The 12,429-nt window shown below is 35.8% G+C and overlaps 1 protein-coding gene across 1 annotated transcript; it reads left to right on the top strand.

Moving 5' to 3' along the window:
- The first annotated feature begins 1,447 nt into the window (after positions 1-1,447).
- On the top strand, positions 1,448-9,868 carry LOC149555551 (transcription termination factor MTERF8, chloroplastic-like). Its single transcript, XM_089829651.1, has 2 exons — positions 1,448-2,748; positions 9,003-9,868. Exon 1 carries the CDS (start codon positions 1,550-1,552, stop codon positions 2,711-2,713), a length of 1,164 nt encoding a protein of 387 aa, XP_089685777.1. The 5' UTR covers positions 1,448-1,549; the 3' UTR covers positions 2,714-2,748; positions 9,003-9,868.
- The last annotated feature ends 2,561 nt before the right edge of the window (positions 9,869-12,429 follow it).

Genomic DNA, 12,429 nt, shown 5'->3' with positions numbered 1-12,429 from the left:
CTTTTCTTCATTAGTACATATGAGCAGATCACTTTCCATCTTTAGTATAATTTTAGTCCTTGTAATCAACCAATAATCAATCCCGGTGCATATCAAATGAGTTCACATCTTATCCTTCCAAATGCCTTAGTTGCTTCTATCAAATTATGGACTTTCCCCCTTGAATGCCATGGATCTCCTCAAGTTGCTAAGCTTCCTTATCAAAAGGACCTGTTGCTCTAATAAGTTTCCTTAACACAATTAGTTGCCAATAAACATATCACATGTCTCACTTTAGTGACCTCTATAGAATGATCTTTAAGACTTACTTCCATGAACATAGCTTCACAAACATATCTTCAACCATGATCCAAGTTCACTGACCTTAATTCCATCTCGTTGATAAGATACAACCAATCTACAATCAACTAGATCTTCCTGCACACTGGTCTGCTACTAGTCTTCAGAACTGTAACTCATCGAATACTCAAAATAAATGTAAGCGAACATAGATGTAGCATCTATACAAGATTACAGACATAATCCTAAGCTCACATAGCTTAAACTATTGTGTGCAAACTTCGTTGACTAAACAATCCTCTACGATGTATACAATTTGTGTCTATAATTAATTGAAAAACATATGCTGTCATAAATAACAAACCTGTCATCAATACAACACATAATCAACATATCCAAGTGTCAATCATATTATATTCTTATTAGAAATGTGTTTGGGAACATCTTTTAGTTATCTATCATTCAATAGAAAAAAAGAAAAGAAAGAGAAAATGATTCGACAAAGTCACATCAATGAAATAAGTGACATGCAATTACCCGACTCCAAAGAATGAAAAGAAAGATTGGGTTGTAATCATAGCAAGATCAAACCTCTTAAAAATCCTATCAAAACCAACTCTAAAATTGAAACAAGTATGCAAACCCCACTCGAACTTTATTTGAGGACAATTAACATTAGAATCATAAGAACTGAACTTATTGAAATCAATCATTTATTTTATTAAATTAAATATACAAGATACTATATATTCAAAGGACCACCAAACTCATAAATTTAGAACTTTAGACTATTAAATCTAGATTTTGAAATTAATTAATAAATAGAGATGTCTAAACCTATTTGAAATGTATAAATTTTGTTTATAAATTTCATTATGTATGGATTTTAACATAAAATTTCAATTAGAAAGATAGATTTCCACAATCAATTGAAATTATTGGTATGATTTTTGAATTAAATTGTGTTCAACTTTTTACCATCGATGTTTCAAAAGACTTGGTTTTGCAGCTTGTGCTCTCTTGTAGTGATGATGAATCATATAGTATGATTCAAAACATAGATAGTAAAAAATTAAACACAATCTAATCCAGAAATCATACCAATAATAAAATCTCAATCTATCATTACAAAAGTATTCACTTAAAATACTATAAAAAAAATCTCTCGTGACAAGAATTGCAAACCCTATTATTATCGAAGCAATCTTGTTTTCCTCTTCCCCGCCTAGTTTATGTAAGGACTTAGTTTACCGAGTTGTTTTATCAGGACATGAGTTTTTCTGTTGAATCTCTTCTGCATTTCAGGGCAAGCAATCATGCAGGCACATTGTCACTCCCCAAATGCATTGTTTTGCCCCTCGGATTTTCAGTATCAAGGCCGTCTGCATGCCTTATTTCCTCCAAACATTCATTACTCTCTTCCTCAATATCGTTGCATCATCCGACATTCCCAACCCAATCTTTCCCACAAGAAGAAGAAAACAGCAGACAGCTCTTCAACGATGACTTTACCGAGTTCCTAGTCAAGGAGTGCGGGGTTTATAACTCTCAACTGCCATCAATCCACAGAAGGATGAAGGTACCTCGGTCACTACAAAAATTCCTTCATAGAGCTCGACAGGTACTACAACTCTTCAGAGACTTGGGGTTCACTCCACACCAGGTAAGGACTGTCATAAGGAAACGCCCAATGGTCCTTCAATCCAACGTGGATCTTCTGAAGTCCAAGATAGATATTCTCACCACAGTAGGCCTTACTACAGAAGACATGGCAATAGTTATCGCCCGAAATCCTAGATTCCTTAGTTTAAGTTCTGAGGAAAACATTAATCCTAAAATTCGATTTCTTGCAAACTTCTTTGGCTCGGAAGCCCATCTGTCCCAAGCTATTAAGAAGGCTCCAATGATTCTGTCAAGCGGTCGCGATGTGAGTAGTAATGTGGCAAAGAAGTTGAAGCTGATGAAAAGTATTGGTTTCCTTGAAGATGAAATCAAAAATATATTTATTAAGTGTCCGCGCATACTATGTGTAAACACAGAAACTCTTGACAAGAGGTTGAAGCATGCGGCGAATCTCGGTCTCACTGATGAGGAGATGAAGCAAGTAATGGCGAACCGTCCTTCGATGCTGCTTCTGTCTTGCGATAAAATACAGAAGAACATGCATTTCTTGACTCATACTGCTGGATTTGAACCAAACATTGTTTGCGCCTATTCTACCTTCCTTTTCTACAGCGTAGAGAAGAGGTTAAAGCCTCGTTATATGTTATATAACCATTTAAACCAATCTTCGGAGCTTCTTAGTATTAGTCTGGCTAGTATGTTTGCTCAAAGCGATGAAGAATTTTTCTGCAGGTTTCTAAGTGATCTTCAGACATTTAAGTTATATTTAAGTTACGTGAGGGAATCATCTGATACTGCACTTTCGGGATAACGATTTGGAGACAATACCCGTCCTTACCACATCAGGTAATATTTTGAGAGAAATAAAACAACTGTTGCCATGGAGGATTTGTAGCATATCATGTTTGTCTATAATATACGAACCTCTTCTGAAAACCTTTTTCGTAAATTTGTCAGCCAATTGCAGGTGTTCTTCGTTTTACTTTAAATATAAGCATAGCAACAGAGATTTTAGTTTAACAAATCATGAACAAGGTAGGTGCTGCATAATTTTTTTTCGAATTTGCTAGAAATCTCTAAATACTGCTTGAAGATTAAACATATTCATGGTTTTGTTGTCCTTTTCATTATTATGGCCATGTTTAGAAGGCAATAGTCAAGTTTGGGGGCGCACATTTATTTGTTTGGTAACACTTATATACCACGTCCGTACTAAGGAAGCGGCAATGTGGTTCTTGAAAGTAAGCAGGTCAGTCGTATTAACTTAGAATTTCTTGAACAAAGAGAGGGCATCAAATTTTTGTTTTTTTAAGCACACCACAGTAGCATGATAATCATCAATTAAGTTTGATGATTGGTTTGAATCTTTCACTTACGATAGTTGCAACGAAATGATTTGCGTTCACTACTTGTAGGAAAATAATCAACAAATGCAAGCAGAAATATTTATATAGTTACTAGACAGAGTACCTTTTATGGTCTGCACTGTGGTTCCGCTACAATAAACGCCATCTCACCAAATTAAGATTCCCCTTACTCTGTTCTTTCACATGCAATTAGCCCAAATATTTTGTATATGCAAAATCTATAAACATGAGAATCCTTACATGCTTCGCCTTGCATTGTGGGGCATGCTAAAAAATTGTATGAAGTTCAAATATAGGTATTTGTAAACAAAATTATTAATTTTTCTTGAGAGATCATTTTACATCAACAATAGCAGTTCTTGACTTATTGGATATACCACAGTGCACACAATTTGTCATCTCAGTTGCTAAGTTATGTAAATACCAAGTGGCATCATTCTATGGGGAGTACACCTAGTAGTTCACAAGAACCCATCTCTTATGAGAATGAACAGAACACTCAACACTCGTTGCATTGTTGAGAGACCCAGAAAACTGAGAGGGGGGTTGAATCAGTTATAGATTTTTTTTAGCAATTTCACAAATCCGGTTCCAAGAACTTAAGACATTAATTGCTTAGCCATATCAAATTTAAACATTAACAAACACATTCATGAACCATACATGATGAACCCCAGATTTTTACATTGAAAACACAGGATGGGAAAACCAAGAAGCTAATTCTAATGAATAACAACACTGGTTAAGGTGATTTTTACATAGGGTGGCTCACTAGAAGAATGCTCATTACAGGTGAGCCCAGCCGACTGCCCCGAGAAAGAAGAGAGCAAAAGGAAATCGACCATTGTAATACAACAGCAGGAAGAAAACCTTAGCTCACCGTCTAAAGAAGAAAAATATGAATTGAGGAGATTGCATCTACATATGCATGAATTCAGTTCCAGTTAAGCTCTGATCTCAACATAATTGCTTGCATCAAATCTGGTTAAGAACCACTGCATCTTCTACTCTGCCTGTGCCAAATTGTCCACACCACTGCTTGCACATTTGCTAAACACACACCTTTATTTCTACATTACTGTCACTATACCTTTGCACATGTGTGTCTAGACTCTCTCTCTATATATATATCCAGTGTATATACTAATTTGGCCTCAAGAAACTTGGACAAAAAGAATATGTCTGTATTTCTATTCAAAGATCTTCCAATGGATGAAATCACATGACACGATCCTTGGAGCAGACCAAAGTCGGCCATCAACAAGATCCATAATTTGAAATATGTCCATGCAAAACATTCGAGTGGAGAGATGAAATGTAAAGTGGACCATATGTTATCAAAACTCTGCAATCACCGTAGCCCAAAAAGATGATACAATTTACAACCATGCCTTCCGACTATATCAACTCATTGCTGATCTGAATATCAAATGATAAAGTAATGAATAGCACTAAATCAAACTGTCAACACCCTATCTGGAATAGCAGATAATTCTGGACCTCTGTTAGATGTAATACTGCAAGTATCACTGGATCACTTATTCTAGAGCACCAACAAATAACTGGATCAACAAAAAGAAGCTGTTTCAACTGTACACACCTCCGGAACACTTGCCACAAACCATTCACCATTTATGTCAAGGTTATGACTTGGTTGCCCACTTGAAAGTGCAAAGCACAGTAATCCTCAAGTCTGTAATCATTGCCATCATTACTGCACAAACATTGGGAACACATCAAAAGCTCAACTATTGAGAGAATCAATTGCTCCCACCTAAAAGGTATATCTATAATTCTGTAACTCAACCGCTTGTTCCTTAGCTTCTACTGTCTTGACAACAATTGTCCTTCACATCGATCCTCAAGGCTGACACCAATTATCACTGCACCGTGATCTAACTGGATTACCAGATTTGACATCAGTTACAACCAAAGGCACAAGTTTAACAGGCATCAAGTAGATGCAATGAGTGCTAAATGTTCTATTCATTCTCATGAGAGATGGGTTCTTGTGAACCACTACTTATGAAACATGGGTCAATGAGTTTGACTCAATAACTAGACAGCTGAATCCTTATAGCAATATCACAATAGGAAATTTTATTTATGTTGCAGTTCTATATGTGCATTGTGAAAGGGATCATTTTATTTGACAATGGCTTGTCTTATGTCTTGAGATTGATCTTTGTGGAGATGATTGCAATAGATATTGAGAAGTAGCCAGATGGGAATACAAGGTCACTGGTGGAATGAATGTTTTAACCGTGTACCTAAGAATACGATCATTGGTGTTGAGTTCTGTGTACCTAAGAATAAGATCACCAATGGCTGAAGCGGTCCTTGAATATTGATTACTTAGTAAAAAACTTAAATATGATTACGTCTAGATGAAGCTAGATTATAACTTTACAATTTACAATCGACTAGTCCAATTCCATTAATATGTTTCCAAGATACTACAGGAGTAAACATCAATGGACACATCCTCTACTTTTGGAGATTGATACTATAAATTACCATTTGATGATTGGTTGGCAATAATCTAGCTGACAATGCATTGTTGCCAGCAAATTAGGTGTTTGGACATTATGGGTTGCAACTTAGAATTGCAGAGCATGAATGTTTTACCTGCATCTTGAAGAGTGGTTTTATAATATGAGCTTATCTAGCTAATGCTAGATTCTATGATTATGTGCACATGCAGAGAGCAAACATGCTTGTTGTCGTGCTCTCAAGGATTAACTATCTAAAGTAGTTAAACTCTGAAAATTCAAGTTCAAATATATAAAAATAAGAAAGTTACAGAAAAACAAGGCAGCATTAGTGTGATCCCGATTTGAATCCTTGTACAATGTAGTTTAGGTAAAATGAAAATGGTTCAAAACCACCATTTTTGTGGGAATAGCTTTCATCATATCATCTTCAAATGTCCTAAATCATATGAACTGCACAGTGCATAAAAAGAATAAAAACAATCAGTTTGATGTCCAGCAGAGGATCTAAGATCAGCAAATACAAGTCTTCTTGGTAGGATGTGCTTAGGAGTTCATCCCTTATCTTCTTCATCTATGATGTTGCCAACCAGAACCAGTCCTTATGCGGAAATGGGGTATATCACTTGAACTGTTGATTCGAGGTTCCTTAAGCATATTTATCCTGACAGCTATCCACCCATTCCTTTGTGGAAATTTTGACAAGCTCTTGAAGTATATGATCACTATTCTCCATATCTTTATCCCATTCTCAAGTGACTAAAGCCTCCATTTTTTTCCATGTGAGGTTATAACTCAGCTATGCCTCCCTATTGATGACTGGAGAAGAGCAAACAGTGGTTTTATTGCTAGAAGGATTTGGTTATTTGCCTGCAGAATTTGGAGGGTTTAGAGATTCTTTGTTTGCTTTAATTTCAGTCAGGAGACACAGACAAATAAATTTCATGCATTCATAGGGAGATTTGAATGCGTCAGTGGCCTCATGGATTTAAGCTCTTTCATGGTTGCATCCATCAATGAGGGAAAGTTTGCCAAAATATTTTCCATTGTATATATTTATGATATACAATTTGAAGTGGCAAAGTTCTCTCTAGAAGCTTGCAAGGCAGCAGGCTGCTTTTGAGAGGTGGATTCTTTTGGGATTTCATCGGATGTTGTCTAGAAAAGAAGATTTTGAATGGTAGCTGTGAAGGGCTAGTGGCAGGAGGGAATGGTTGTAGGCATATATGTGGTCTTTTATTTGAGCAGTATGGGCAGAGGTTTTGTCGAGGAGAAACATTGATGCGGAGCTTTGGCTTAATGGATTGCATAGGATGACAACCAGAGGATGGATTGGGACACTATTATTAGGGAGATTTTGCTATTACTGAGGTGAAAGACTAGACCTTATCAGATTCCGTGATTGAAAGGCATGCAGTTGATGGGATTGGGTTTTTGCATTGTTTGTATTGAGCATTAGCTAGGCAGGTTTGATAATCTTTTGTTGGATTTTGTGTTCCTTTTCACATGCTTGAGGTCTTAGTTTTTCTCAGGCTGGTATTTTATTGTTTCTTTAGAACCCTCTTTTTTAATGGCCTGATTTCATTTTGTCATCTTAGATTGTAATTAAGTTTTAAGGAGTTATGGACGTATGAAGCTTTAGCTTTATTTCTATGTCTACAACCCTCTTATCATGGGAAGAGTGTTAAGGGAGAGATTGGCCTTAGTGACTAATTATTTGAGAGGATAGAGCATATGCAGTTAGACATTAAATTTGTGATTATGTAGTCAATTTTCATAATTACACTCTCAAGTGCATTGGGATTTTGGCAGAAACTTTTTTTTCAAGTTTGGAGAAAAACCTTAATCCAAAAATTTGGTTTCTTGCAAACCTGTTTGGCTCGGAATCATATCTGCCCAAAGCTATCAAGAGGGTTCTAGGGATTCTTTTAAGTGACAGCATTGTGGCTGGTAATGTGGCAAAGAAAGTGAAGCAGATGAAAAGCATTGGTCTCCTAGAAGATGAAATCAAAGATATGTTTAAGAAGGATTCTGTGTACTATGTGTAACCATAGGAACTCTTGACGAGGTTGAAGCATGTGGCGAATCTTGGTCTCACAGATAGAGCATATGTAGTTAGACATTAAATTTGTGATTTTGTAGTCAATTTTCTTAATTACACTCTCAAGCAAGGTCACCGGGAGACGGGGAGACTTTGAGGTCTCCTGTACTGGTACTGGTACCGGTACGGCAATTTTTCAAATAGGAGACGGGGGTACTTGGAGACGGCAATTTTTTTTTTTTTAAAAAAATAAAATTTTAATAGTTTAAACTTAAAGAGTCTAATACTAAAAGTAAATACAAGATTTCAAAATTTCAAAATAGTAATACTGTAAGACTAAAAGACTAAAGTAAATAATAAATTAATAATACTAGTGTTGTCACAAAAAAAATTAAAATAGATTCATAGAGTCAAACTGTCAAAGATTATAATAATAATAAGCGGTTAGATACAGAAGTACATTACTGAAATAGATTTTAAAACCTGACAAATTGGCATTGCTACAAAAAATTTGTGAAAATTATTGAATTATTCAACATTGATGCATGCATAGAGACACACTTAGGATTTCTATTTTCTAACTAAGAGTTAGGATTGCTTAGTTTAAAAGGGAGTAAATCATTTTGTAATAGTGTTTTTTTTCCAGTTACACAGATTCAACTAACAAAGATTCCTATATTGGTACTAGGATATTGCCAACAGCAGATAAACAGGTACGAATAACAAATACGACTTATACATCAAACTGAAACATGGTATCCTCTTGAAAAAACAGAAATATGGGACCAAATACATTCATGTTAACATACATAAAACCTCTAGTCTATCACTGTTATTGCTGAGTCTTTATCAGCAAATAGATGCTTGGTTTTCATGAGGAATAATACTATTATCAAGCATTTGCATATCAGATTTCTGTAACATACGTAATACTATCTTCTAATGCACTAACAACAGTTTTTGCACCCTAATTCCTCAGCCGCATAAATTTATGTGATTTGGGATCTTTACTGCAATCCTGTACAGCTTCCAATATGTTGTCTTAGACTTGTATCGTGTTCCTATAGGTGACGTACATCACCAAGCAGTTGTTACGGAATTCATATAGTACCTTAGATTTTTGCATTAAAAACATTTAAATGAGGGCTAAAATATATAGAAAATTATTTAATATTATATTTTACATTTATATTTTATCAGGAGACTTTGGGGAGACTTCACTTTTTGGATTAGGAGATGGGGAGACTTCAGGAGACTTCGTCATGAAGTCTCCAACCTTTTTTGAGGTCTCCGGAGACGTGAAAAGTCTCCGAGACACCACTTTTAGGGGGGAGACGGGTCTCCTGGTAACCATGCTCTCAAGTGCATTGGATTTTTGGCAGAAACTTTTTCTTCAAGTTTGGAGAAAAACCTTAATCTAAAAATTTGGTTTCTTGCAAACCTGTTTGGCTCGGAATCATATCTGCCCAAAGCTATCAAGAGGGTTCCAGGGATTCTGTTAAGCGACAGCATTGTGGCTGGTAATGTGACAGAGAAAGTGAAGCAGATGGAAATCATTGGTCTCCTAGAAGATGAAATCAAAGATATGTTTAAGAAGGATTCTGTGTACTTACAAAGCTTCTTCCAATGTGTCTGTGGATAAGATGCAGAGGAACATGGGTTTCTTGATTCATATTGCTGGCTTTGAACCAAACATTTTTTGTGTTTATCCTATGTTCCCTATGTACAGTGTAGAGTAAAGGTTAAAGCCTCGCACTATGTTATACAAGTATTTAAAGCAATCTCCAGAGTCTCTTATTATTAGTCTCTCTACTATGCTTAATATGTGCGATGAAGAATTTTCCTGCAGGTTCCTAAGTGATCTCAAGACATTTAAGTTATACGAAAGTTACGTGAGGGAATTGTATGATTCTGCACTTTTGGGATAATGATTTGGAGACAATACCCATTCCTACCACATCCAGTAATGTTTTCAGAGAACTACAACAACCGTTGTTATGTAGGATGCGTAGTATATACTATATCATGCTTGCCTTTAATCACTAATTTTTAAACCTCTTCCAAAATCCTTTGTTCTAAATTTTTTAGGCTTTTGCAGTTGTTCTTCATATGAACATAAATATACACACAGCAAGAGTTTTTTAATTTTAATGTATCATGAATGAGGTAAAGTAAAAGAATTGTTTGAGTTTGCTAGAAATTGCCAATTATTGCTTGAGGATTAAACACATTCATGATTTTGTTATCCTTTTTCTTATTATGTTCATGTTCAGAAGGCAATGCTCAAGTTTTCGGTGCGAACTGTGTTGTTCGATGATAACACTTTTTTTGTCAATATTATATCCTTACTAAGGAGGAAGTAATCTGTTTCTAAAGATTAAACAGGTCAGTCACATTAACTAGAGTCTCTTGAACAGAGAAAGAACATTAAATTTCTATTCTTAATGTGCATCACAGTAGCATGATAATCATGGATTAAGTTTGAGGATTAGTTTGGATCTTTCACTTACAATAGATTTATAACTGTATTAGACTTTAGTTGTAACAGAAAGATATGCATTCACTGATTGCAGGAAAATAATTTACAAATGCAAGCAGAAATATCTTATATATTTATTAATACTTGGCAGAGTACCTTTTACGGGGTTCCCCATTGTTCTGCTACCACAAATACCATCTCACAAAATTAAGATTCTCCTTACTATGTTCTTTTGCATGCTCAGCCTAATAGTATTAGGGAAACAACCCATGTTTAGTTGAGTTAGACATTACTATGGATGGAACAATCTCATATATTTGTAAAATGCCAAAACCTATACACGCGAGAATCCCCACATGCTTGGCCTTGTATCATGAGGTGCGCTTCTTGACTTGTTGATATAGTGCTCTGCTCACACGTTGTGATCTCAGTTGCTAGGTTCTAGGAATTTCAAATATCTTGTCGTATCATTCTTTAGGCAGTTTGAGAGAGGCAATTTCATTACTGTTGCAGTTGTAGATGATGCGCATTGTGAAGGGAATCTTGCTATTTGACAATGACCTGTACCACATGTTGAGATTGTACTTCATGGAGATGATTGCAAAATTTGAGAAGTAGCTAGATGGGAAACACAAGATCACTGGTGGCATGAATGTTTTGACACTATCGGTTGTGTGTTAGTAGTATATCTAAGAGTCCCAATGGTTGTTTTGTTCCTTGAATATTGATCCCATAGTTAGATATCATCAGATCTAGTCAAAAGTAGATTGTAATTTCACAATGCACAAGAACCTAGTCCAATTCTATTGATGTGTTTCACTGTCAGAGTAAACAACGAGAAATCCATCTTCTATTGTTGAAGACTGATAAATATATCATAGCAGAATGGAAAATTGCTAAGTTACTGATGCGTTTGGCCTGGAGGGGGATGTGGATGCAAATGCGGGAGGTTGCCTCGGGGTGCTGTTAGGAAGCATCATCTTCTCCTGCAAATGCGCGCGGGGTGCTCCGGAGAGCATCCAGTTGTTTTCAGCGGCCAGTCACTTAAGTCACTTAATAGAACATGTGCTTTAAATGTTTTTTATTGTTTCTCTCCTATTTGCCTCACAACCCTAAAATGGCCCTAAAAGAGTCCATTCATTGCCCATTCTTCTCATTTTGTTTGTAGCTAGGCTCTCTTCTCATTTGGTCTCCATTGTGGCATTCTGAAAGCAAGGTCATTAGTTTTGAAGAGGATCATTCATAGGGTGTCTATTGAGCTTCCACAAAGGACAATTAAGCATCTAAGGTAAACGTTCGATTCATTTCATGAACTTTTTTAGTGATTTTTTTAAGATCTTCATGAATTTTGCAAGTTTTAGAAGAATTTATTCAAGATATTTCATTTTTTTTTGTAAAGAAATGAAGGAATAAATGTAGCCATATTTTTTTAGTCTTCTTGTATTGTATATTTGCACTTTTATGTTTCATGTTCATAGTTTTTTTAAACATTTCTAAGTTATTTTTTTTCAGTTTTCTTATTAGATTCATAGTTTCTATTGTGCAAGAATGGCCACTACTAATAGTCAAAGTTCAGCAGTAGGGCAAGAACGAAGTGATAACTTCAATATTGATGTGGCATCTCCATTATGGAGACACACCACAAGATCATTATAGGTTTCCAGAGGTGCGTCATACATTTGGAGATGCAATATATGTCATAGTAAACCATTCGACAACTCATTCTCGGGTCAAAGCTCATTTTGTGGGCCCTACTAGTAAAGAAATATCATTGTGCAAGGGAAGTAAAGATGGAAAAAGGTTGAGTGATGCACAGTTAGCCGGATTCATAAAAGAACAAGAGTCTACTGATCATTTAGTGAGCAAATCAAAAACAAGTTTGTACAAACCTTCATCGACCAAGAGCAAAGTGAATGTGCTCACTGATCATGTTGCATTCTCCAAACATCCATTCTTGGAAGTGGGAGAGGAGGATGATGAAGTAGAAGTTATTACCCGCAAAAGAGGTTCGTTGGATCAAGCATTCAAAATGGAGGCAAGAGAGATTGCTGATGAAGCAATTGTACATTGCCTTTATACCAATGGTCTTTCTTTCAAATTGGTAAGATCACCATATTGGAAGGAAATGGTTGCAGTCATCCTTAGAGC

Source organism: Cupressus sempervirens, chromosome 5, assembly GCF_028749045.1.
Source record: "Cupressus sempervirens isolate cs-2001-9-10 chromosome 5, ASM2874904v1, whole genome shotgun sequence".
Taxonomy (NCBI): Eukaryota; Viridiplantae; Streptophyta; class Pinopsida; order Cupressales; family Cupressaceae; genus Cupressus; species Cupressus sempervirens.
The sequence above is the reverse complement of the archived record's forward strand: the minus strand, read 5'-3'. Positions and strand labels throughout refer to the sequence as shown.

What these genes read in the sequence shown, in the direction of transcription:
- LOC149555551 (XM_089829651.1), top strand. Translation starts at nt 1,550, where the DNA reads ATGAGTTTTTCTGTTGAATCTCTTCTGCATTTCAGGGCAAGCAATCAT.